The following is a 24988-nucleotide window of genomic DNA, read 5'->3' as shown; positions in this document are numbered from 1 at the left end:
GGACCCTTGCGCAAGACTTGGGCTAGAACGATTATGCTACCACCTTCAAACATGGTTAGTGTCGTCAAGGTAAGGAGAGTTTTATTCTAGATGTGCCGTTCCTGAGGCTTTTTCTTGGTCTCTCAAGAGGTCAGTTCCTTCGGATTGTCTACCACGCCGAGGTAATACTCCACGCAGATATAAGGGATACCTCAATATGACCCTGACAAGGCTGGGCTATGTCCAGACGGCATGACCCGGATAAGGTTGAGGTATTTCCATGAGAAAAGGCAGTCGAATTGTAGATGTTCTGGCTATGATGCTCCGTAATCCTTTCCGGGTTGCGTCGAAAGCCCGATCTCGTTGTTCCCGCCAGCTAAGCATCTGCGCAGTATCCCGTTCTTCCCCAGAGACGGAAATACCGACGCCAGGTGAGTGCGCATTGATACCCCATCTTTATGGGTGTCGATGGCGTGTTGCGAAAATGGGACGAGCGTGTTGTTGTGGAGTTGTGGAGTTCTGGAATGCCGAGAAAGAGGGCGCTCAGGTCCGACGCGGAAGGTGCGAGCACAGCCACCGCCACACAATGACGTGCGTGTCCAGCAACCCAGTCACAAGAACAAGCAGAGCAATCCATGGATCGGACTTCCAAGCGCTTCTAACACATCACATGCTGTGGCGCAGCTTCAAATAGGCATCGTCACTTTTGTTAATTCCTACCTTGTCCCTGTATGCGTAATCTTTCACTCCATCCAGGCAGCAACATTCCGCATAGCTCAGGCCACTAGAGCACGACAGCGCTTCAACTACCTTCACATCTACGGCCAAAGTCTTCATCTCCCGTCACGTATGATCCTTTGATTACCTTCCAAGATTGTGACCTCTACGCGTCTCGCCACCCACAATCATCATCCACCATGGACATCCCACGCGGCCACGCAGCAATGCCGCTCACAGAAGCCGACTTCCTAGACTTCGTCTACAACTACTTCAAAGCCGAGTACTACCCCATTCGCTCATTTTGGTCTACAGCAACTGCCTTCCCAAGACAAACCGAACGATGGATTTCCATGGGCCATGAACTCTCACCGCTTGTCGTCCGGCCCGCAAACGCGCAGGCGCAGAAAGATCTGGAATCTCTAGACTACTTTACAAGAAAATGGAACCTCGATGCCGGATTCGTAAGAGGCTTGGTTATTCGATTCGCAAAGTACGAGTTGCACGAAAGACTGGAGAAGAGACTATATGAATGCGCGAGATTAGACTTGATGGTGAGGAAGGCGCTGAAAGAGAAGCATTTGATCGACGCACTTTGGCCAAGTCCTGCACCGCGGAATATCGCGAAAGATCTGTTGCAGCAGGGTGTTCAGGCACGCCAATGGTACGGCGACATGTTCAACAAGTACTTCCGCGTTCTACAGTCTATCGACTCGTTCCAACTCCGTCCGGAAATTGATCACCACATCAAGAACAGTGGGAGGTTAATGTTGATTCCCTTTGTGGACCATCTCATCTTTGGAGCGGTTGACCCTATTATACCAATCGTGGCGAAAGGAGCAGGTTATGCAAATGCGAAAGGGAGAGGAAACGACAGAAATACGCCAGGCTTCGGTGAGCCAGGAAAGTTCGAGATCCGGTTCGATGCACCGACCGAGGTCACAGATACGTATACGAAGAGCGTTGTACGGCAGTGTCAGTGTATGAAGTGTGGTACGAAGCGAGACGTACAGGTAGTGATATCAGTGGACCCGAATCCAAACGCTGGAGCGAGCGCAGGCACATCGTCTACCAGCCGACAACGGGACACAGCGCCAGCAAATTCAAGAACGGCGCAGAGATACAGTCCAGGCTACCAAATGCCAACCCAGAACGAGCCAGCACCTCCACGCCAACCTCCCCGACCACAGGCACAACCACCCCAGGAACTCGCCCCATCCCACCGTCCTTCGACACCCGACCTCAAAAAGCAATGCCCACGCTGCACCTTCCTCAACGATCCCGCCTTGACAGCCTGCGAAATGTGCGAAGCCTCCTTGCCAGAAGCCACAATTGCGAAACCGCCCAGTCCAGTGTCCAACAGAAAGGCTCCTTCGCACTCACACTCCGCATCGCATCCGCCACCCAACGTACCCCGAACCAGGGAAGAAGCACTGCGACAAGAACAAAGACCCAGCGGACCGAATAGACACAGTCTGAGTCAAAGCCTCTTTTCCATCTTCCCATTCTCGCAGCAACAGCAGCAGGAGCATCATGCCAAGTTGCCGCCTACACAACAAGTCGATACTTCTCCTGCTGTCAAGACGACACCGAGGCAGGAGATGAGGAAAACAGAAGACCCCCGACCTTCTTCAAAAGAAGGCAACAAACCCCACATCTCTCATTCTCCACATCCACCTCCCCAAGCCGAACCGTCCTCTTCCCGTCACGCTGCAACCACGCCCCCAAACCGCCCTTCCACACCACCACTATCCAACCACCCAGAAATGGCAATGATGCCCCTCTCCCCCTCCCCACCCTCATCCTCGCATCCGCGCCCCGCACCCGCCGGTCTCCCGAGTAACCTCATGGACGACTTCGTCCCTGTGTCCCCTGCTTTTCCGCAAGACGACGAGGATGAAGATGCGGGGTGGGGGTCTATGAGCAGGGAAGAGGCAAGGGGGCAGGAGAGTAGTAGTGAGGAAGAAGGTGACGACGAAGGAGGAAGTGGCGGGGGGAAGGGGATGATTGATTTGGATGCTGTGGCGAGGGAGGAGGCTGATGTTTGGGGGGATAGGGAGGATTGATTGGTTGGATATGCGGAGGGGTGGATGGGGATATTGGTGTTTGTGTTGGATTTGGACATGTTTGCTCACTTCATTGTTTAGATGCTCATGTCTGGCGTTCAGTTACACATTAGATAATGCTAGGAATGAGATTACGAGGTTGAATTGAAGGGACTCTTAGTTGCGTTTGTCTATACTCCCAAACACCCATTCCCAAGCCCACGTCTCCAGCGCAATAGAAATGTACGGCCAACTCCACGCTTCATGGTCTTTCATCTGCCCGCTCCATGCAATGCACCAAGCGCCCACACCTGTTGTTCGACATCTGCGACAAGCTTTGCACATGGTGATGCGCCCTGCTCTCCGTATACCGGATCGTTATGTTCAGTACACGGCCGCACGCCCATCGTATTCGGCCCTAACATCATCCACAAAGTCATCCTACGAGTTGAGGTAGTTCCGGACAGCGCCTTGCAGTTTCGTCGCACCCTCGCCGAGCATGTTCGTTAGGTTCTCGAGATCGTCGCCAGCGGTAAGACCGAACTTGCGGACAAAGTCCTTGGCGGCGGTTTCGAGGTCGCCGTAGTCTTCGTCGCCGACTTCGTCTTCAGGTCGGCCAAAGTATGCGTTGGAGGAAATAGCGCTCGCGCCTTCGAAGCCTACATAGCAAGTTAGATAGTTGGACGCAAATGCTTTCACGTATGCTGCATACCTGATAATCTCTCCTTGGCCTGCGCGGTGGCAGTAGGATCGAATGCGTTGCGTCCAAAGAACTCGTCACTTGAGATGCCCTTTTGTGTGCCAAACTTGTCTCGCGCGTACTTCTCGCCGTCATCCTGCGCAGGCTTGCCTACACTGCCGAAGCCACCCATCTTCTTCTGCGGTGCAGCCTTCTTCGCTGCACCCACCTGTCCAAAGCCTAGACGTTGTACACCCATGCCTAACCTCTCCATATCCTGGCTAGAACGCTCGGTCTTGGAAGTGGAACCGAAACCGCCTCGTGGCGGTGATACGGGGGTCGGGGAGACAATGGCGGATGCTTCGGGGGCTTTCGACTTGGTGGCCGCTGCGGCCTCAGCGGCTTCGGCTTCGGGATCGTAGCCCAACTTCTCGATGCGCTCAGCCTCTTCACGGGCCTTTCGCTCTGCTTCCTCAAAGTCTAGGCCTCCATCTGCGGCAACCACCTTCTTTGCTCCAAGGCCCTTCTTCTTGGCTCCCAGAATGTTCTTCTTCGGCGCAGCGCCTGCGGTCGTCTTTCGTACGGCAGCGGGCTTTGCAGCGGGTGTGCTCGATTCACCACCAACTAGTGGCGACTTGGGGCGGTCTGTTCCATTGCCGTTGGCGCCAGGCTTCAGGAAGGGTGATCCTCCAATCTTGGGTGTACCGGTACGCGAGGGTGGGTTCGACGGGCGCTTGATGGCGGGCTTGTCCCATGAGGAGAAGAAGTCGTCTTCGTCGTTGGCTGGCGTGTTGGTGCCGTCGGTGCCAACTTCGGGTACATCTGTGATAACAACCTCGTTGGGGTACCTGGTAGGATCGGATTAGCCCAGCTTACCATGTAAGAGAATTGGTTCTTACATCTTGGCGTCCGCGGCGCAGCGCCTGGTCAGTTCCTCCTTGTACTTGGTGGCGGCATTGCTGGTGTATTTGGCCTTGTGGTCTTTACTCGCGAGCGCAGCAGAGCCTCCGTGCGACTGGAAGTACTTGGTGGCGCTTTCGTTGCCGCCCACTTTCATGATTCGTAATTGATCCCATTGCCAGACTACCCTCAATCAGTATGCGTATTGTAGAGCCATGACGGAGTAAACGTACTGTCGAGGTTGGTGGACCGTACGAAGGAGATGTGGACACCCATGTTACGATGGTTGGACGAGCAGTCGAGACACAGGTAGATGCCAAAGGGTACGGAACTCCATGTTGGGTTCTTTGCGCCGCAGTCGAAGCATATCTAGGGATGTGTTAGGCATTGACCGAGTATGTGTCTACTTGCAAGACGTACCTTGTTCGCGGGCTTCGACTTCAATTTGGTAAAGATGTTCTGCGACTCGGTCTTGGTGGCGAGGGCAGCCATGGTGGGAGTGGGTAGGAATGGTGCGGGTTGGCGGTAAAGGAGTCGAGCTGTGGTGGGGATAATTTGGGTTGCGGCGCTCGGGAATGCTAGGGTGTCGTTTCCAGGAAGCCGCGTTCTTGACACGTGATACGCGCGATTGCAGGTGCAGGTGGTACCTCGATGTCGCAACTTCAATTTCTACTTTCGCTTTCACCAAACGACTCTCGATTAATATTTTGCGCTCAATTCTGTCTTGCTTATATAGGTTTTCGTCTAAACCACATTCGTGGTTAAGAGACGCCCCCGAGGCCAGAACCATGGTTGCGACTCGGTGCTACGCGCACACTTCGCGCGCCTGAACTCGATCGCTACACTGTAGACACGACCCAGAGCTGTCGTTGGCGACTACAAAGACTTCACCATTCTTGCGCTAGTCTATGCTCGAAGGATGACATAGGCTTCGGACGCGGTCTTCCTATCTCCCTATCTTCCCGTCCCACGACCTGACGCGACAGCACAAGTGGGGTATGCATATACAAATGATGGCATACCTCACCTGCCCCCAAGTAGCAGCTTGGGTCTATTGCATACTCACATATCGACTTTCATAGACTACAGACTACAGCATCCCACAACTCCCCACCATGACCTCCCTCCAAACCGTCCCCGCCCGCCGCGGAGCAGCCACCCTCGTCAAAGCCGGGCAGAAGATAAAGATAACAAACACGTACGGAAACCAAGTTGTCGATACCTGGGCGCTCGCACTTCCTTCCTCCGGCCTTTCTACCGCGTCCTCCAAAGTCGAAGCAGCACTCTACCCAAACGCGACCGCAGACTCGCCGTCCAAGTACTCTGCTACTGCGAATGCCGCTGCCAGCGCCCCCGAATACATGTCCATGTGCCACTGCCGGGCAACGCTCTTGAAAGTGACGCCTGCAGTGGGTGATGTAATGGTCAGTCAGAAGAGGGCACCGATGGTCAAGCTGGTGGAAGATACAAGTCCAGGTGTACACGACACTTTGGTCGCGGCGTGTGATCGGTGGCGGTATAGTGAGCTGGGCGTGAATGGATACCATGAGTCTTGCACAGACAACTTCTGGGATGCTTTACACGCGCTGAGCTCATCTTCGTCTCTCTCGGCTGAGGAGAAGGAAGGGATTGAAGACCTGCAAGCGAAGATGGGGTGCAGAGTCCCGGATCCGTTCAATTTGTTTATGAACATTCCTATCACGCAGGAAGGTGAGGGAGCGCAGAGAGGCATTAGCTTCGAAGAGCCGAAGACGAAGGCAGGAGACTATGTGGTGCTCGAGGCACTTAGGGATGTAGTTGTGGTGATGAGTGCGTGTCCACAGGATGTTCTTACGATTAATGGGAAGAATCCGGTAGATGCTCATTACCAGGTTCTAGACTGAAGCTTCAAGATTGAGTGGGTAGTACGATAGAGATACCGATTTAATTGAATGAACCTGATATAGCATTACCTGAGTTCATCTCAGATACGAGAACAGCGAGTTCGGGCCGGCCGACTCCAAACTGACAAAGAACGTGAACAGTAAGCACCCTGCTATGAGTCCCGCTCGCCATATCCAGTGCACCACTTGCCCTCTCCTGGTCTGTTCTCTCTCCTCTCCGTTCTCTCTGGACAACCGTCTCCCTACACCAGGCCACTTACCGACCACTAAAGCTGCAAGATACCATGCTGCCAGGTGAATGAACGACGCCAGCGGTAAGATAGCTAGGATCCAGATAACGAAGAGCCTACTACGTAGGATGGAGGAGATGCCGAAGATGTCTGCTAAGCGCGTGAGAAAGAAAAGCGCGACGGTGCTGATCATGATGATCTGTGAGACCAGGAGGACCAGGTGATCGTGATACCAGTCGTGTGAGGCGAAGCTCTCGTAGGGGTATGTTGGAAGGTTGACAAGCCGATTACAGTTCTGAGGCACGAACGGGTCTGGGTCTACAGCGCTCGGATCCTCCATCTCTTGGGTCGCCGCCGTTCCAGGCGGGGAGGATGTGTCCTCATCCGTTCGCAGGGTCTCTTGAGCCTTTGCGTCGTCATCAAGGTACGCCTGGGCCATTGAGAGAAGTGGTAGTAGAAGCAGGATTAACGGTAAAGTCTGGCCAAACCCCCAGGAATTCTCCTCAGAAATTTTCTGGTTGAGAGTAAAGTTGTAGCCGTCATAGTTCCATGAGGCTGCGGCGCGTGTATCCCAGACTTTGATGGTTCCCCATGCCATTGCAAATGCCAACCAGAGGATCTCCAATAGCATTGACTCGAAGACATCGTAGGAGACCCGGACGGTTACGAAGCCAGCATATGAGAGTAGGTATGGTAGGTGCCAGACGTAGGCCTCAATCGTAGGAGGTAGTGTCTTCCTCTCCAGGAAGCTGAGGAACTGCTTGAACTTCGTTCCAGGTAAGGTCCGAAGGCATGTGCGGGACACATCTCCATCTCGGTCAAGTAGTTGTATACCACACCGAACAAAAGACACACCAACGATAACCACCGAGAAGATCATAGACCAGATCTTGGGACCTCGTCGCAAGAACGACCGCATACCAAGCTCTTTGTAGAAGCAAACAGCGCTCAAACTAGGATAGAACCCCTCACCATCATCAGGATACCCATTGAGCCACATCCTAGACCCCGTCGGAAGCAAAGCAGCAATCAACAAAGAAGCAAGGAGAACCATAAAGACCAGTCTGACAAGCCGCATATTTTTGTTGGTCTGAGAGCAGCCTTCGAGAAAGGCCGTAGCAGACACGAAAGCGAAACTGGCAAACCACGAAATGAAGACCATCATTTGCCAATGATATGCTGAGATACCACATCTCAACTGCGAGTAGCCGGCGACGAGGATCGCGGTGCCAGTGACTAGGTTCAGGTCGCTAAGGATGAGGACGGACTTTTCAACGGCGTACTGGAAGCGTCGGCTGGGGGTCCATGAGAAGATACGTGAGCGTATAAAAGTGAGGAATCGATGGTCGACTGCATTGACGCGGATGTTTGCTGTGCTCTTTGTTTGGTGGACGTTGTGGACAGTGATGTAGTGGATGATGAGTAGGAGTAATGTGAGGTATGCTGAGATCGAGAAACCCAAGATGACCTATCGTACCGGAGTTAGGCGAAGTGATAATAGATTAAGTCTTGATACTCACTCCGATGCCCGAAAGATCCGAATCTGGCAAGAGAGGTGGCACATTGGTGAGGTTTGTCAGATTAGTTGAAGAGAGCCACGCGCAGCTTGGTAACTGGCAGCGGGCGACAGCTTCTTTCACCGTGGTGTTCATCATGAATTCATCTGAACATGATCGAGATGGTAGAAACAGAAAGAGAAGCTGGACACTTCGACGCGGAAGGCATCGCTCGCGCCATCAGCCGCTCCAGATGTTACTGCCCTGGGAACAGGCCGGCGGTCAATACTAGTTGCGCCGAAGTATACATATGTTCATAGTTGTAAGTTACCATAAGGGCAGTGCTGTTATGTTGACTAGGCAAAAGTGCCGAGTCCTGCGGCTCGGACGTACTGTGTGATTTCGAGAACATAGTAGTGGAAATGTGGGCTACGGTGTTGTCAGGCGCGTGATGAATGGGTGCAACTGCCCGGACAAACGACGCTAGCATTGGATGCGGGACTAGCGCGGCGGCGAGGCGAACTATTTTCCCCACCGGTATCGATAGCGTCGTGAACTTTTTTGCCCTGAAGTCTCTCCAACGCGTAGACGGCTCTACTCGACATCAACATACCGCAATCGCCAGAATGAAGACCCAGTGGAAGGATATCCCCGCTGTGCCTACGAGCCAGGAGTTTCTGGACATCGTGCTTTCCAGGACCCAGAGGAGGTAGGTGCCTTCCTCGACACAATTGCGCAAAGCGCCTTCCCTCTACCACCCGGCGCTTTGCGACTTCGCAGGCGCAATGCATATCGCATAGAGGATGACAAAGCTGACTGCAACCCAGATTGCCGACACAGATTCGTGCTGGATTCAAGATCAGCAGAATTCGAGCCTTCTACACGCGAAAAGTCAAGTACACCTCCGAAACCTTTACCGAGCGCCTCTCCACCACCATCGAGGCTTTCCCGCGCCTTGCCGACATCCACCCGTTCCACCGCGATCTGCTCAACACCCTATACGATGCGGATCACTTCAGAATTGCGCTTGGTCAGCTTTCGACCGCAAAGTCGCTGATCGAGACGGTTGCGCGCGACTATGTCCGTCTTCTCAAGTACGGACAATCTCTCTTCCAGTGCAAGCAGCTGAAGAGGGCGGCGCTGGGTCGCATGGCCACCATCTGCAAGAGGTTAAAGGACCCTCTCGTCTACCTCGAGCAGGTCAGGCAGCATTTGGGTCGTCTTCCGTCCATTGACCCCAACACCCGCACACTCGTCATTTCCGGCTTTCCCAACGTCGGCAAGTCTTCATTCTTGAAGTCCATCTCAAGGGCCGATGTCGAGGTCCAGCCCTACGCCTTCACCACCAAGAGTCTGTATGTCGGACATTTCGACTACAAGATGCTCCGGTTCCAGGCCGTCGATACTCCCGGTATCCTGGACCACGCACTCGAGGACATGAACACTATCGAACATCAGTCGATCTGCGCTATTGCCCATCTCCGCGCCCACATTCTTTACTTCATGGATCTCAGCGAGCAGTGCGGTTACTCCGTTGCCTCGCAAATCGCTCTTTTCAACAACATCAAGCCTTTGTTCGCCAACAAGCTGATCTCCATCGTCATCAACAAGATCGATCTTATGCGCCCGAACCAGCTCGACCCCGAGACCCAGGAACAGCTACAGGGTATGCTCAAGTCCGGCGAAGTTGAGATGCTCGAGCTCTCTTGCAACACGACTGAGGGTGTCATGGCTGTGCGAAACTCAGTCTGCGATCGCTTGATCGCTGCCCGTAACGCTGAGAAGCTCAAGGCCGGTACCAACAGCGCCGGTGAGCCTTCTGGTCGTCTCGGTGAGCTGCTTCGCCGTATTCACGTTGCCCAGCCGTTGGGCGGCGTTACTCGCGAGACCTCCATCCCAGAGGCTGTACTCAACAAGAAGAAGTACGACAAGGAAGACCCTGACAGGCCGCTCCTGGAGCGTGATTTGGAAGAGGCAGACGGTGGCGCTGGTGTGTACAACATCGATCTTCGCAAGAACTACATGCTCGAGAACGACGAGTGGAAACACGACCGCATTCCTGAGGTCTTCAAGGGCCAGAACGTCTACGACTTCATCGACCCTGACATCGAGGCCAAGCTTGCTGCGCTCGAAGCTGAGGAGGAGAAGCTGGAGGGTGAGGGCTTTTACGATTCCGACGACGACCTTGAAGACGCAGAGGAAGCGGACATCAGGTACAAGGCAGAGCTCATTCGTGAGAAGAGGCAACTCATCCGGAACGAGGCCAAGATGCGCAAGAGTCTCAAGAACAGGGCCGTCATTCCCAGGACCAAGAAGGCTATGCAAATGTCAAAGATGGAGACACATCTGGAGAGTCTCGGCTACGATCCCTCAGCGGCTGTCGAGCGTACGACTGCAAAGGCAGAGGCGCGAGGCCGCAGCTTGGCTCGTGGAAGATCAGAGGCTCCTGGTGGCGATGCTATGGAGGTCGATACGCCTGGTGCTGCTATGCTTGCACGTGCCAAGAGCCGAGGCCGCAGCCAGAGCACCAACAGGAGGAACGATGGTGTTACGAATGAGGTTGCCGCTTCCAAGGCTGAGAGGCTGCAGAAGTTGTCGCAGCAGAAGATGAACAGGATGGCCAGGCAGGGTGAGGCCGATAGGCACCAGACTGGTTCTTTGATCAAGCATTTGGTAAGTTTGCTTCCGAACCATCTACCTTTCAGCACAATTGCTAACAGTTATCTAGACTGCAGGAAAGCGTGGTATCGGAAAGACCAGTCACCGTTAAGCGGGCTGGGGTCTTATGCGTTCTTGCATTGCGTGTTTGCAGGTGGGAAAAATCATGGCTGGCGTTTGGGATGCATTAGATACCAACTCGCTGTTGATGAAGACAGCGTGGTAATGCAATACTTCTTTCCATCACTACCCTATCTCGAGCGAAGTGATCGCGCAATATTTCGTTGAAGCTGGTGATGCCCGGCAGGCTTCCAGGTTCAAGGCTTGACACACGTGAAGCTATTGCCCGGCCTAACACCAACGATCTGCACACCCAAGGCACTGGACATAGACTACACAGCAAGATCACGGCACAAGCCTGCCGCACCCTCGTGGTGGTGAGATCCTGCAGGGCGAAAATAACATGACCCTGCGCTCAGCCTTGTTACGCCCTGCCGAGGCTTTTTGCTTACCGATCCTTCAAAGCGTGGTTTGGAAGGCGCTCTGAAGTTGCGACAACCACCGACCCACGATCACATTTCCACGATGTTTTACGACCGCAAAATGACTCCAGGGAATGCCGCAGAGGTTTCACTGTACGGTGCAGATATCTACTAGCTGCTCGATGCAACTTCGCGCAAGGGCAACACGCAGGTAGAGATGAGCGTAAGCACAACGAAATCCTTCAGTCCCGTCTCGCGTGAGGGCGCGTAGATTCCTCACTTTCCAACCTCCTCTTTTCATCTCCTAGATCCCGTTCGTTGGGATTTCTGCGCTATCGGTGTTAGTGCATGCCAAGTAGTCCAAGCGTTCCGGTTGAGTTGATCCGCATCCGCTGCAGCGACCGAATCCTTGCCCTTGCGCTACACTATTCCACTGCGCGATTGTGTTATGGCGTGTTATCGGAACTCCAGTGGTCGCTTATTCACCGATGGCTTCTGTCGTCTTTTTCCACGGACGGTACAAACCTCGAGAGCCGGAAGTTTCGGCTCAAGATCGACTCGTTCTTTGGCTTACTATTCAACGAACGAACCCGCTGAGCTATTCGAATATACATCAGGGCGATGGATGTTTGTCAAACCCTTCCACCACAGCCATGGCTCATATTGACTATGGAATGAAGTTGGAATGACGCCTCGAAGCACTCTGAACGAAGACGCGTCTTTGATGTATCGGAGTTCAAGCGCTTCGCGGCTGCAGCTGTCAATCAGAACGTAGAAGACGTGACTTCCTTCGAAAAACTAGCTGAAGGGGGTTTCAATCGAACCTTTCTGATCACGATGCGTGACGGCTTCCAGTTTGTTGGACGCATTCCTTACCTGGTTACAGAGCCGAAGCACCTGGTCGTAGCCAGCGAAGTCGCGACGATGGATTTTCTCCGTTTACACGGTATACCTGTCCCCAAGGTCTACAGCCACTCAGCTACCTCGGAGAACGCAGCTGGTACCGAATACATCTTCATGGAGTATATCCGGGGCACGAACTTGGGTGACGTTTGGTTTGACCTGTCTGAAAAGGCTCGGATTGCCGTCGTCACTAAACTCGTGGAGCTGGAGTCTCAATTGTTTGATCTTGAGTTTCAGGCAAGCGGTAGTCTGTATCACACCAAGGACTTGCCAGCTGGATTCGATAAATTCGAGGGTCCTATCGCCAAATCTGCCCGCGATGGCGACTTTTGCATTGGTCCTGACACAAGGCTCCGCATGTGGTATGGGAAACGGGGCGATCTCCAGATTTATCGCGGACCACGTACGTGCTAGCTCTTCCACTTACACAGCCAGATCCACGTTTTGTTGACCATCTGCTACAAGCCATCTCAACTAATTATTCCAAAGATAGAGATCCAACATCGGCACTTATTGCTGGGGCCAAGAAAGAAATCGCATATCTGACGAAGTTCGGTCGACCGCTTCACCCCTTCCAACATCTACGGCGAGAAATCTACAACTATCAAAAGCAATCGCCCTTGGATCATCTTGTCAGCCTGGAGAGATACTTGCAAATTGCGTCTTATCTCATTCCGCATGACAACGAAGCTCTTGCCCGGCCGACACTACGACATCCCGATCTCCAACCAAACAATGTAATTGTCTCGGATAAACTTGAAATCACTAGTCTAATTGACTGGCAACACTGCGCAATACTCCCGCTCTTCCTGCAGTGCGGTATCCCAAATAGCCTCCAGAATTACGGTGACGCCATTTCAGAATCGCTTGAAGTGCCAGAATTACCACCCAATTTTGACGACTTAAGCGAGAGGGAACAATTCGAGCAGGCCGTGCTCCTACGCCGGCGTCAACTCCACTACTACTATATTGCAAAGACTGCACAACTAAACCCGATTCATTACAACGCCCTAGCCCACGACTTCAGTATAATAAGACGAAAACTCTTTGATCACGCGAGCGAACCCTGGGAAGGCGATAATGTGACACTGAAAGCTGATCTCATCTATCTAACGGAGAACTGGTCGAGTATTACCGCCCCAGAATCGAGCGCAAGAGGCGATTCGAAGGTTCCTTGCCCGATTTCTTTCACAGAACACGAGGTAGCCGAGTGTAAGCGTCTGCATGCTGCGCAGGTTGAAGCCGACGAGCAGCTCCAGGCTTGTAGGGATGCTGTTGGCATCGGCCCGGAGGGATGGGTACCCTTAGAGCAGTACGAAGAGACTAGACAACGTGAACGAAAGCTCAAGGCGGCTGCGCTTGAGTTAGCTGAGTCGAACGAAGAACGAGCGAGGCTCGAAGAGCATTGGATCTTTGGTGATTTTGATGAAGAGGAGTATTCGTGAACAATCAATACTGCTGGAAGTTTTGCTTCTTTCCGAGCGACGTCTAATGGCGCTACCCAGGTAGGCAACGATGCGTTGTCACGGCACGAAGCACGCCCGAGCCAGTGGTGCACACCTATGCACTGTGCTGTTGTGTACACGCGTCGTAGCAAAGTCGTTACGACCTCGAAGGTCCGCTACGTTACATGGTGCTGATGATCTCTTAACGTCGCTATCTGAGAGAAGTTTTCTGTAGTAGACGAGTTCTTCCAGAGCTTGCACGTCTCTACGTGACCTCATGGCCGTCGTATACGCTCGCTTGTGGTCAAGGCCGATGGTTTCTTGTCAAGTCTCTTCTTTCAAAGTCGCGCAGGGGCGGTGCGTTACTGGGATAGAAGTGCCATTGCGTCGTATGCACGCATCAGGATCAGACCACAGTCTGAGACAAAGGCACACTCCATTGTTTCGTACCCAGGTAGGCACAAACACATTAGTTCTTCAGCCGGTGCCTTCACAGTCCGAACCTGGCTGAGCATTCAACTTGCGTATACTGCGTATACATTATACGTAAAATTCCAGCCGCATTGGTGGCGAGACTACCAGTAATAGAGCATAGTGAAACATCTGGTCCGAAATATGGGGTATCTGGCAAGGGTCAAACCTCCTATGTATGTACGAACTGCGCGCGAGACATACACTAACTTCGTACATCGACCTTTTAGATCGAGTTTGCTGCATCGGAAGAGGGCTAAGAACGACGTTATCCGGGAGCGTCTCTCGGCTGTTCTTTGCTTGCGCAATGTCATGCATCCCGCTAGATCAAACAAGAAGTACCGCCGGCACTTCGTGTCTAGTGCATACTTGCACCTGACCTCAGTATGGTCGGCATATCGCGCGTCGATATCGATGCTGTATCAATCGAAATATTATATAGGGCCCTGATGTAGCCTCTAATGCCACCTGGGCATCAGCAAAGTCATTCCTTCCACTTTTCCATTCTTCAACATGAGACTATCTTATACTCATCTCATAGCTTTCCTCCTTGGAGCCAGCCGCGCACAAGAGTCATGCGACTCGGCTTGCCAGACAGGATTTAAAGAAGCCCTCCTCCGCGAGTCCTCAGGATGGGTGTCGAAGAACGTAACGCTAGACGAATGTTACACCACCCCGGCTAACACCACTGGAGCGAAGCCAGGTGCCCTACTGCGATGGCAACCAGTCTCACGCAACGACAGCAACACGAAATTCACAGCACCAACCGGCATGTCTCTTGCGCGCTTCATGTACATGACCGAAGATATTGAACGAAACCCTATTCCGGCTACTGGATTCGTGCTGTTGCCGTACAGCAAGCCGAACCAGGACGAGCCACTGAATACAATAGTCTGGACACACGGCACAGCTGGTAGAATTCGCAACTGTGCACCCTCCAACAACAAAGACTTACACTATGAATGGAGAGGCCCGTATGCTCTTGCTCTTGCTGGGTATGCTGTCATTGCGCCCGACTATTCGGGGCAAGGCTCGGATATCGCTCAAGGATTCATGTACGAGGCGGGCTTCTTGCACGCAGCTGATGCCGTATATGGGTTAGTTGCTGCCCGCGAGGTCCTCGGCGACTTACTCTCTAAGGAATATGTAGTTGTCGGCCACAGTGAAGGTGGCATGACAGCTTGGAGAACCAACGAGCGGCTTGCGATGCCCGACCAAGAAGAGCTGCTGAAGGCAGGAAAGTTCTTGGGCTCTGTCGCCGCTGCTCCCGCGCTCCGTCCTCTTGACCTCTTCCCTGAGTCTATCCGACGAGCCAATGGTGGGCCGTTCGGTGGTGCCAACGCCATCTTACTTCTGCAATCGCTCGCACTGCTCTTTCCTCACACCTTCCATCTCGAATATTACCTTACAGATGCCGCTCTCGATCTCCTTCCACTCTTAGATCAAGGCTGTATTCTTGTTGCAAACGCATTATACGGCAACTTCACCAGCGCACAGATGTTCAAGAAGGTTACTTGGTACGAGCATCCAGATGTTGTCGACTGGCAAAAGCGTTACAATGGCGCTGGCCCTCACGCTCTCGCTGGACCTATGCTTGTTGTTCAGGGCATCGCCGACTCTTTGGTGTACGCGGCCAACACCAGGAGTGACTTCAATCGGACTTGCAGCGCTTTCCCAGAGTCCCGTGTTTCGCTACTTTTATACCCAGAGGTCGATCACTTGGGCGCCTCGATGGTTACAGTTCCTGACTATCTTGCTTGGATTAAGGATCGCTTTGACGGTGTGAAGGTGCCGCAAGGCTGTCATACTTACACTGAAGAGACGATTACGAATACGTTTAGAACTGTGGTGTCCTACTACAGTGGAAGTTGATTCAACAGTCGTTCCGCAAAGTCTTTTGCCGTATTCTCGATGGATCGCTTTATTGGCGAGTAGAAGCTCTAATACTTTTACAAAGGATCTTTTACTACAAGCATTTGTTGTACAAAAACCGAGGATTTGAAGCTGTGCACATGTGACACCAAAAGGCTTGTCCTATAAAAGCAACATTCCTCTGCTAGTACACAAAGAGCGTATTCCAAGGTTCCTAAAGGGTTCAACACATTGGGAGAAAACATACAACAATGCCTAGAACCCCCCCAGATAAGCACTGCGTGTGAGACATGACGACTTCGTACATCAACATTTGTGCGCAGTTGCTGTTCTCTGCAAGGCGCAGTGCGCCTTCTCTAGCTCGGCAACGAGGCCATCCGCCATTGGTGCGTTCATATGCCAAAGTGGATCATACTCCCCAATCCCTGCAAACGCCCTGCATCTCAAGGGTCATCGTCACCCGCCTAACAATGCGTTGACCAAGCACAACGCCGTCATTCTCGTCGACACCACTCATGATCCTGGCGAATCCCAACCACCCGATGATTCAAGATGCCCGCGGACGCTGCGCCCTCAAGCCATGTCGTAGGATTCAACGGAATCCCACCTCTAACATGAGGTGCATTGTCTTACAGGAAGACTTTCTGGCCCCCATCATGATGCCATGTATTGGAGGCCTTAGTTGCAATTTCTATAACCGCTGTACCTCGCCCCATGGCTTACTATTGGCAACGTGCCTGATCGGTACAGCGTGGTTTAACCTTGTATTAACCTTGTATCGCATACTCACGATCCCCGGATCTCACGTTGTCGCGTTTCCTACGGTTGTACAGGCACGGGTCTTCGACTATGGGATATACTAATATGCTGGACGTGAGGATGTGGAGTTCATTAGCTCTGATGCTAGCGACTACGACGTTTGCTTCACCTACAAGTATGTTTGCAAGTGTGGAGATGATGTGGTAGTAAAGACGACGCTTACTGATACAAGAGCAGGTCTAACAGAACATGTATCTAATCGCTCCCTCGAAGCACGGCAATATAGTGCTGCGAGATGCGGTAGCCCATTTACGACACTGAACGGCGCCAACTACACAACATACTGTGATCAAAACATACGCAATAATGGTCAGTAGCAGATCACGCGATATCCTCCAAGAAAGGATCATCATTAATAGACATCAGACGCGCCAACCGAAGCCATTCAACTAGACAGCTTCGCAGAATGCATAGAACACTGCTCACGATTCTGGGGCCCGGGCGGAGGATGTTTCGGCGTCCTCTGGGTAGACCCCGACAACATCTGCTACATGAAGAACAGCAGCGCGACCGTCGATCTCCTCGAACCAAACCCCCACCGGTACACCGCCCTCATCGAGAGGAGCGAAATGAACGGCTTCGACGAAACATGTCCGCACGAGGATCTTTCCACCAACACCCTTCCCGGCGTCCACGGCATGCAATACACCACGCACTGCGGGCAGATGATCAAGGCAAACGTAGCTGACTTTGACGGGTATCCACATCTCGAGGGCAACTATCAATGGTTCTACCACGCCGAATCCCTCGACGAATGCATGCAGATATGTGTGGATCAGCAACCGCTCTGCACAGCCGTAACCTGGAACCCGACTATGGTAATCGGTTTCGCCAACTGCATTCTCAAGACAGGCGACGACTCTGGATACACAGATAGCCTGGATGTAGGCGCGGGAATCATCCTCTTTCACTCGGCAGTCATGACGCAGATCGACCAGATTGATACGAAATGTCCAGAGCGGGAGTCGTATACTGCGGCGGCGGGCACGGCCGATGCCAAGGGCTTTGAAGTGCACTGTGGGAGGTTGAATCCGGGGACTAACATTACGAGTTTGCATACGCAGAATATCACGGCTTGTATGGATGCCTGTGCGGAGGAGAACGTGGGGTGTAAAGCCATTCTCTTCGACTCGACATTGAAGGGCGGATTCAACAACTGCTACCTCCAAAACACCACGAGTGTGATTAGCGAGCAGCCAGGCGCTACGTACGCCATCCTCCTCGACGCGGAAATTCCTTCTTCGTCGCCCTCCTCATCTGGAGTCAGTAAAGACAGTAACGACTCTTCCTCCTCCAGCAAAGCATGGATAGCAGGACCGGTAATCGGTGGCCTTGTGGCTCTCGCACTAATCGGCTTTGCGGCCTTCTGGTGGCGCAAAAGAAAGACGACGAAGCTTGCTAACGGAGAGAAGAGCCCGTATAATAGAGAGAGCATGTATGGTGCTGTGCCGCCACAGTATGTGGATGCGCAGTATGTGGATGCTCCGGATTCGGATACTGTAAGGAATGAGTTGCCGGCTAGTACAAAGTATGCGCATAATCATGGGCCAAGGAGTGAGCCGCAGGAGATGCCTTCGTGAGGGGAGATGTTGGTGGTGGGAGTAGATGGGGGGTTTGGAGGTGAGAGGGTTAGGTTGTTTATCATGCTCCTTTTTTCGTGCGTATAACTTATTTACGCTGGGTTTGCAACGTTCATAGCGTGTCTACATGCTGTCATGTGTGGAACAGCCGCGCAAACTATAGTATGGATGCAAAAGCAAGTGGTGGAGACGTACTCTTACATTCATCATACATCGTATATCCTAAACACTCATCTTCATCGCAATACTCGCATGCGGCTTGTACCCTAGCACCTCAAACTCCTCCGCCTTCCACCCATCTATACTGCCCCCAATCTCCCTGTTTATCTTCAGTTCCGGAAAGTCGCGCGGCTCCCTCTCCAATTGCACCTTCAGCGCCTCCACATGATCCAGATATACATGCGCATCTCCCATTGTATGCGTAAAAGTACCCGGCGTGAGATCACACACATGCGCCAACATGTGCGTCAGCAACGCATAACTCGCGATATTAAACGGCACCCCAAGACCCATATCGCAAGACCGCTGATACAGCAGACTATGCAACACGCCTCTCGGTCTCTCCTCCCCCTGTTTGTGTCCCGGAAAACTAACATAAAACTGCGCAAACATATGACAAGGCGGCAGCGCCATCTTCTTAATATCCGCCGGATTCCACGCACTCAGTATAATCCGTCTATCATACGGTTTATTCTTGAGCTTATCGATGATCTCAGCGAGTTGGTCGACGCCCTGGCCCGTGTAGTCATCCGCATGTCCCTTGTACTCAGCGCCGAAATGCCGCCATTGGAAACCGTAGACGGGGCCTAGTTCGCCTTCTTCGTAGTGGGAGAGGCCGACGCTGTCGAGGTAGGTACGGCTGCCGTTGCCGTCCCAGATCTTGATGCCCGCTTCTGAGAGGGATTTGCTGTGTGTGCTGCCCGCGACGAACCAGAGGAGCTCGCCTATTACGGCGCGGAGGAAGACGCGTTTTGTGGTGAGGAGGGGGAGGATGGGGGTTGGTGGTTGCGTTGGGTCGCTGGATGGGCGCGAGAGGGCGAATTTCATTTGGGGTGGGAAGGGGACGGCGAGGGTGCCAGTGCCGGTTCGGTCGGGGCGGTGCTCGCCATTTTGGACTATGTCGCGGATCAGGGAGAGGTATTGGTGTTCTTCGTGGGTGGGGTTGCTGGATGGCATGGCGGTGGTGGGTAGTGGGGTGGGTTGGATGGAGGCTTCTTTGGCGGTATCTTTGGAAGGTTCGGGGGTGATCACGGGTTCGAGGGCGGTGGGAGGCATTTTTGTGGTCTGGTGGGGAGTTGGAGTATGGTTTAGAGGAGGGTAGTCTGGAGTCAAAGTTCAAGTCGCGAGCGCGTTGGGAAGGCACGAAGGGTGCCGTGAACCGCGACTGCGCGAGTGGCTCGTGTGGCGCGCCGTATCGAATGTCGCTGACCTAACTGCTTTTGCATCTGCCACAAAACACCCACACCGCAAGAACACGGATGAGACGTCGGTAGTATGGAGGAAGAACAAGCAGCTCACCATCTGCTCAACGTGGTGGAAGAGCGAGGCCTCAAGGTAGATCTTGACAACATTCTTCTGGGTTTCGAGGATGCGGATACAAAGCACGAAGCTGCGGCGTGGGTCGACGAGTACCTCCACGAAGACACCTTACTGAGCAAGGAAGAGCTAGAGCTGTAAGTGCAGAATCTCTTTAATTCGGTATTTGCTAATTGGAGTTCCAGGTACCAGGCTTTGAAAAAGAAGGGTCTCTTACACCAGTACGAAAGCGACGGTGAACCCATCCGACCTATCTTGGACCACGAAATTGCTGCAGCGATTGAATCGCTGAAGAGCTCTACTACTGCGATCGAAGAGCAATGCAGGGTTTTGGAGACTCAGAAAGATGCGTTGATGAAGCTCAAAGCTCTCGATAAGCCTAACTTGGATGTTGAACATGCAAGGAACGAGCGAAGAAGGAAGGAGGGCCAGGAAAAGACTCGACTAGACGTCTCTGTAAGTTTCAAATCGCCACAGATGGTTCTTAGCTAACTTGAGTAGGTCGACGATGTCGTTGCATCAGTCACGGAGCAGATGACCGACGTCCAACGAGAGATTGATTCTGAAAGGTCAACACTCAAAGGTTACCTGTCAGAGCGCTTGGCATCAGACGATCAGATTCTGAGCCGACTACCCAAGCTGGTATCGCAGATTGTCACCGAGCCTGAAGTCAGTGAGGACGAGAAGTCGATGGAGCAGTGGTGCAAGGCCATTATCTCTTTCCGCGCGGCCGAGATCAAAGCTCGCGTCGACACTGTGTTCCTTACCAATGCATCTGGTGACTCCCAGAACGGCCTTGCGCAGGAAGCAGAGGACAGCCTCAAAGAGAGGAAGGTCGCCCTCCAGGCCGAGCTGGAAGAGCTTCACTCCGAGATCGCATCTGTCGCTGAAATGGTTGTCGAGCACGAGATACGCAAGCCGATGACTGAGATGAAGGAGCGCAAGGATAGGGACAGAACACAGGCACGAATGGCTTGGCTCAACTACGTAAGTATGTCTCAAGTGTCACTGGATTATTACTAACAGTTTAGGTGCTGTCAACCCTTGAGTACATGGGCAAACGTCTCAGCATAGTCACCACTGGCACAAAGGACACTGATGAGTTCCAACAAGCACTCGCGCATGTTCAAGCAGCAGCAGCGAAGCGTATACCGGAGACACACCCACCGGTTGGAACGCCGGTATTGAAGCGTATGAGGTCTGACACGTCGGCATTTACACCCATGGTGAAGCTCAAGCCTACATCATCGCTCGACCTCCCGGTCACACTGCAAGACGCCCTTCGGTATGCGGGCATATCATTCAGTCACGACAACATTGAAAGCCTGCAAGACACTCTGCAACAAGCCCAGCTTGAGCGAAGCAAGAAGCTGCAGAGCCACTACGAGTCCACCGCGACGTCGGCTCATGATGTAATTGCCGAACGAACAAGCAAAGCAGATACCGACCTGAGGGCGATCTTGAGTGCGCTATATAAGCACGCACCATTCCACCAGGCTAGCTTGACAGACCCGGAACTGGACGAGCAGTTGAAGGCGATGGAGCTGGAGCTGGAGAACAAGGACCGCGAGCTGCTGGATGCAGAGGGCAGTGAATTGAGTTTGAGCGACCCCAAAGTTCGCGCGTTCATTGCGAAGTACGGTAAATAAAGCAAGGTTTTGGGTGTCAAGTTTCAGGCAGGTCGGTGCGTTGTCGAGTGGAGCTGACATGGCGAGCTGGGATGATCCAGGCGCGTATCAGGACGGAGTAAACAAGACGTGGAGATGTTGTTTACCGCAGACAAATGGCAGTTTTTGGGCGAGGCCAGCGTGTGTCCTCACCGCTCTGGATCTCCGCGATGAACACGATCAGCTCGTCGGTTGCAAGCGATGGAAGCCACATGTTCGTGGGGTGGAGCTCTGGGGGAGTTCAGACCTCGGGTTGGTCGCGAGGAGTGACGAGCTGCAGGCTAGAGCGCCTCCATGTGGCTAGCACCCAGCCCCCGAATAACACTAAACAGCTACGGCCCCTGTCAATGCTGCCCTGAGTAGCTGAGCGACAACAACTCTGCTCTCTTCACACCTCACCAAAGCGCCTATCCCCACTTTCCACGCCGGTTGAACCTGCGCGGGATGCTCGCGCCAGGTACAGGCAGAGACGCAGGCACCCTTTCACTCAATTGAACATCACCCTCACCAAGCCGGTAGCTCCCAGCAGCTGCCACCTCACCGCCCGTCATGGTTAAAGGAGAGATCCTCACGCTCGGTGCTGCCGCCGGTGCCCTTGGGGGTGCCTACAAGCTCGCCGAGTTCCTCACCAAGGCCAAGCGCGTCCGCGACGTTGGCCCATCCAACGCCGTCTACGTGCGCATCATTGGCCGCGTCCGATCCGACCTCGACGAAGTGCGACGCCTGCTGTCCATCCGCGAGATCCACGACATCCTCGAGGCCAACCCGGAAAAGTCAAAGTGGGTCTACGGATGCATGCGCGACGTGCGCGGCGCCCTTGAGAACATCACGCCGCACACGGAACGCGTCGCCGGCGATGTCGAGGACGGCCGCCGCATCGGCATGCGGCACCGCGTCTACTGGCTGCTCAGCGAGAAGGAGAAGCTCGAGAACCGGGAGAAGGAGCTCGCCATCGCGCATTCCAGTCTCAGCGAGGTCATCGGCTACCTGACTGCTCTGGAGCCAGTCGAGGAGCCCAAGAAGCCCAAGGCGACCACCAAGGAGACGCACATCGACATCGACATCCATCAGGAGCCTCCCCAGCCCCAGCCCCAACCCCAGGCCGCCCACACGACGCACATCGAGAGGGATGTCTGGGTCGAGCGTGATGGCGCGCCGCCGCGACACGTAGAGGAGCACCGCGATGTCTGGGTTGAGCGCGACCGTCAGCCCCCAGCTCACTACGAAGAGCGTCGCGACGTGTACATCGACGAACACCAGCGCGGACCCCAGCACTTCGACGACCGCGGCCCTGCTCCCCGTCACGACATCCACTTCGAGCAACAAGGTCGTGACGGCCGCTACGAGACCCACTACGACGAGCGCTACCAGCAGGAAGACCACTACCGCTCTCAGTACCCCATCGAGACTCAAGGCACCTACAACCCGCGCTTCCCCGAGCCCCTCGGCCGCCGCCCTGAATCGTACGAGGACCGTCTCCCCGAGCGCGACTCCTGGATGCAGAGCAACGCGCGCGCCCAACGCCCAGGTCAGTACGGCCCTCGAGCCCCTGCGTACGCCGAATACGGCGCTCCGCAACCCATTGGTGCAGCGCACTATTCGCGTAGGTTCCAAGGAGACGCGGGCTTTGGCGACGAAGAAATACTAAATCCACAACCAGTGCCGTTGGACAGGAACTACGCCGACCGCGAGGTGAGTGGTTACAACACTGCTGGCTACCCGCCCCGCCCCTACGGTAGCAAGCTCTAGCTGTTAGCACAAGGCTAACTTGCTGGGCAGATGTGGATTGAACAAAAGGAGGACTACCGCTTCGATCAGTATGGAAACAGGCTGCCGGATAGGCTCTTCCAGCCGGCTGTCCCTAGGCCCTATCGCAGCCGCATGTAAACAACTTGCAATACCTCTTTTGATTACGATCTTAATCTCCTTGTTACCCTGTCATGAGCCCTTTTTGTCCTTTTGCTTTACGCAAGCATGTACACCCCCTGCGAAGCCCCGAGCCCGATCAATGTTTCTATGTAGCTGCCAATTTAAGTTGATACCTTTCCGTCCGGTCGCTCTTTCCTCGTTCGCCTCACGTGGTTTATCGGCAGCGCAATCGTCGTCGTTCCTTCCTGAAGACGCCATCAGCTCATTTTGCCCCAGGACATTTGAAGATGGTATCATGGCTCCCCCTCGCTTCCGGCGTCGCACCCACGGTACTCACTGTACCGCTACCAGAAGACGACACCACAAACCCTGAGAGATTGAGGGATGGATAAATCCTGTCCTGCTCACCTTTCCTTCTCGTCCTTTCGACTTCCAGATAACTATTCCAGTCACCCACCACTAACAAAAGAACGACACCAGAATACAAACCTCTCACCACCAACAACGCCATCATGGCGCGCCCCCGCACAAACCCCCTCAAGGAAGCCCGCTCCTGCCTCACCCTCTTCACCCACTCCCGCTCCACCCGCTGGCCCTCCCGCACCGGCCTCGCAACCGACATCCTCCTCTTCCTCTCCATCCTCTTCGCCGTCGCGCAGCTCGGCTTGTGCGTCGCCATGGCCCACCGTCTACTCACCTCTCCCCAAAGCGAAGTCGAATGCTTGAATGTGGATGCCGGTAGCAACTTTGACTTCACCAAGTATGGGATATACGGGGATACGTATGGAATTGTGTTGACTGAGGTCGTGAAGACGTTGCCGGTGCTGTATGCGAATGTGGATCGCGAAAGGTTCTGGCATGGGATGGATGTTGGGATTAATAGTACGGACCCGGGGCTGATAGGGCCCGAGTATCTGAGTGGGAAAGAGAGGGGAGGGGTCTTGTAAGTTTTGTCTTTCTATTGTACTATCCCATCTACGAAGATGTGCTAACCAACTTGCTCGCAGCACGATCATAGCAATCCTGATCTTCAACCCGCTTCTCCTAGTCGTCGATCTCCTCCTTCTCCTTCGAAGCCACTACCGCTCTGCACGCATCTCCAACCGCGCTGGCATGCTTTGGTCCACCTGCCTCGCCGTCTACTTCGTGCTCGTCGCTTTGGGCACTGTTTGGATGAACACTTTCCCCAGTAGCAAGATCGATTATAGTTTGGAGCACACTGTGGCTCTCACTAGGGATTCGTGTTGGCAATACGATAAGACGATGTATACGTTGGACAGGTGGAGTCGATGGGCAAAGGGAATTGAACGTGGTTGTGAGGTTTTGGGCATGTTGGGAGCGGTTTGGTAAGTTTTATGATAACACATGGATGGTGATGTTGGGGAAATAAGCTAATTAGTATCAGCATGGCTATCTACTTCGGCTTCGCGCTCGCTGCCGCATACATCAACCGCAAGACCGACGCGCAACAGTCGATGCGACTAGACGATCTCAGTGGCTCTTCTGCCCTTACCCCCGCCCAACAAAACCTTCGCGACTTCCCTTCTTCTGGCATCAGTGCTCAGGCTACGCCCGTTCCGATGAACAACTTCGGTCTCACTTTCATCGATGGTACTCCCAACCCCAGCAGTCAGCAGCCCAAGGCTGCGAGGTCACGGACGGAGGAGGAGGATCTAGAGGCCCGAGCAAACCCATTCACGGATCCGGCGAATGTTGTGCCGCCAGAGCCGGCAAGACAATGGAGGTAGGCGGGGGTG

At 53.7% G+C, this 24988-nt stretch overlaps 12 protein-coding genes across 12 annotated transcripts; 9 read left to right on the top strand and 3 right to left on the bottom strand.

The window, feature by feature from the left end:
- Positions 1-896: 896 nt before the first annotated feature.
- On the top strand, positions 897-2762 carry J4E83_004749 (uncharacterized protein; the record flags this gene model as incomplete). The annotated part of the gene is made up of 1 exon (XM_049331675.1): positions 897-2762. One exon carries the CDS (start codon positions 897-899, stop codon positions 2760-2762), a length of 1866 nt encoding a protein of 621 aa, XP_049189449.1.
- A 420-nt stretch (positions 2763-3182) lies between these two features.
- On the bottom strand, positions 3183-4812 carry J4E83_004748 (uncharacterized protein; the record flags this gene model as incomplete). The annotated part of the gene is made up of 5 exons (XM_049331674.1): positions 3183-3400; positions 3454-4268; positions 4320-4503; positions 4554-4689; positions 4741-4812. 5 exons carry the CDS (start codon positions 4810-4812, stop codon positions 3183-3185), a joined length of 1425 nt encoding a protein of 474 aa, XP_049189448.1.
- Positions 4813-5435: 623 nt separating this feature from the next.
- J4E83_004747 (uncharacterized protein) lies at positions 5436-6203 on the top strand (the record flags this gene model as incomplete). The annotated part of the gene is made up of 1 exon (XM_049331673.1): positions 5436-6203. The coding sequence occupies one exon, from the start codon at positions 5436-5438 to the stop codon at positions 6201-6203; it is 768 nt and encodes a 255-aa protein (XP_049189447.1).
- Positions 6204-6278: 75 nt separating this feature from the next.
- On the bottom strand, positions 6279-8263 carry J4E83_004746 (uncharacterized protein; the record flags this gene model as incomplete). The annotated part of the gene is made up of 2 exons (XM_049331672.1): positions 6279-7901; positions 8261-8263. The coding sequence occupies 2 exons, from the start codon at positions 8261-8263 to the stop codon at positions 6279-6281; spliced, it is 1626 nt and encodes a 541-aa protein (XP_049189446.1).
- Positions 8264-8555: 292 nt separating this feature from the next.
- On the top strand, positions 8556-10699 carry NOG1 (Nucleolar GTP-binding protein 1; the record flags this gene model as incomplete). The annotated part of the gene is made up of 3 exons (XM_049331671.1): positions 8556-8638; positions 8757-10602; positions 10658-10699. 3 exons carry the CDS (start codon positions 8556-8558, stop codon positions 10697-10699), a joined length of 1971 nt encoding a protein of 656 aa, XP_049189445.1.
- A 1294-nt stretch (positions 10700-11993) lies between these two features.
- J4E83_004744 (uncharacterized protein) lies at positions 11994-13417 on the top strand (the record flags this gene model as incomplete). Its single annotated transcript, XM_049331670.1, has 2 exons — positions 11994-12375; positions 12462-13417. 2 exons carry the CDS (start codon positions 11994-11996, stop codon positions 13415-13417), a joined length of 1338 nt encoding a protein of 445 aa, XP_049189444.1.
- A 984-nt stretch (positions 13418-14401) lies between these two features.
- On the top strand, positions 14402-15760 carry J4E83_004743 (uncharacterized protein; the record flags this gene model as incomplete). The annotated part of the gene is made up of 1 exon (XM_049331669.1): positions 14402-15760. The coding sequence occupies one exon, from the start codon at positions 14402-14404 to the stop codon at positions 15758-15760; it is 1359 nt and encodes a 452-aa protein (XP_049189443.1).
- A 1125-nt stretch (positions 15761-16885) lies between these two features.
- On the top strand, positions 16886-18159 carry J4E83_004742 (uncharacterized protein; the record flags this gene model as incomplete). The annotated part of the gene is made up of 2 exons (XM_049331668.1): positions 16886-16888; positions 16939-18159. 2 exons carry the CDS (start codon positions 16886-16888, stop codon positions 18157-18159), a joined length of 1224 nt encoding a protein of 407 aa, XP_049189442.1.
- A 222-nt stretch (positions 18160-18381) lies between these two features.
- CDC21 (thymidylate synthase) lies at positions 18382-19434 on the bottom strand (the record flags this gene model as incomplete). Its single annotated transcript, XM_049331667.1, has 1 exon — positions 18382-19434. One exon carries the CDS (start codon positions 19432-19434, stop codon positions 18382-18384), a length of 1053 nt encoding a protein of 350 aa, XP_049189441.1.
- Positions 19435-19653: 219 nt separating this feature from the next.
- J4E83_004740 (uncharacterized protein) lies at positions 19654-21344 on the top strand (the record flags this gene model as incomplete). Its single annotated transcript, XM_049331666.1, has 4 exons — positions 19654-19832; positions 19881-20151; positions 20197-20682; positions 20727-21344. 4 exons carry the CDS (start codon positions 19654-19656, stop codon positions 21342-21344), a joined length of 1554 nt encoding a protein of 517 aa, XP_049189440.1.
- Positions 21345-21911: 567 nt separating this feature from the next.
- On the top strand, positions 21912-23249 carry J4E83_004739 (uncharacterized protein; the record flags this gene model as incomplete). Its single annotated transcript, XM_049331665.1, has 2 exons — positions 21912-23054; positions 23142-23249. 2 exons carry the CDS (start codon positions 21912-21914, stop codon positions 23247-23249), a joined length of 1251 nt encoding a protein of 416 aa, XP_049189439.1.
- A 494-nt stretch (positions 23250-23743) lies between these two features.
- Positions 23744-24979, top strand: J4E83_004738 (uncharacterized protein; the record flags this gene model as incomplete). The annotated part of the gene is made up of 2 exons (XM_049331664.1): positions 23744-23991; positions 24637-24979. The coding sequence occupies 2 exons, from the start codon at positions 23744-23746 to the stop codon at positions 24977-24979; spliced, it is 591 nt and encodes a 196-aa protein (XP_049189438.1).
- Positions 24980-24988: the final 9 nt, after the last annotated feature.

The sequence above is a fragment of the Alternaria metachromatica genome (assembly GCF_023757995.1).
Source record: "Alternaria metachromatica strain BMP 0045 chromosome Unknown scaffold_8, whole genome shotgun sequence".
In the NCBI taxonomy this organism is placed as follows: Eukaryota; Fungi; Ascomycota; class Dothideomycetes; order Pleosporales; family Pleosporaceae; genus Alternaria; species Alternaria metachromatica.
Note: the sequence above shows the minus strand (reverse complement) of the source record. Positions and strands in the feature narration are given on the sequence as shown.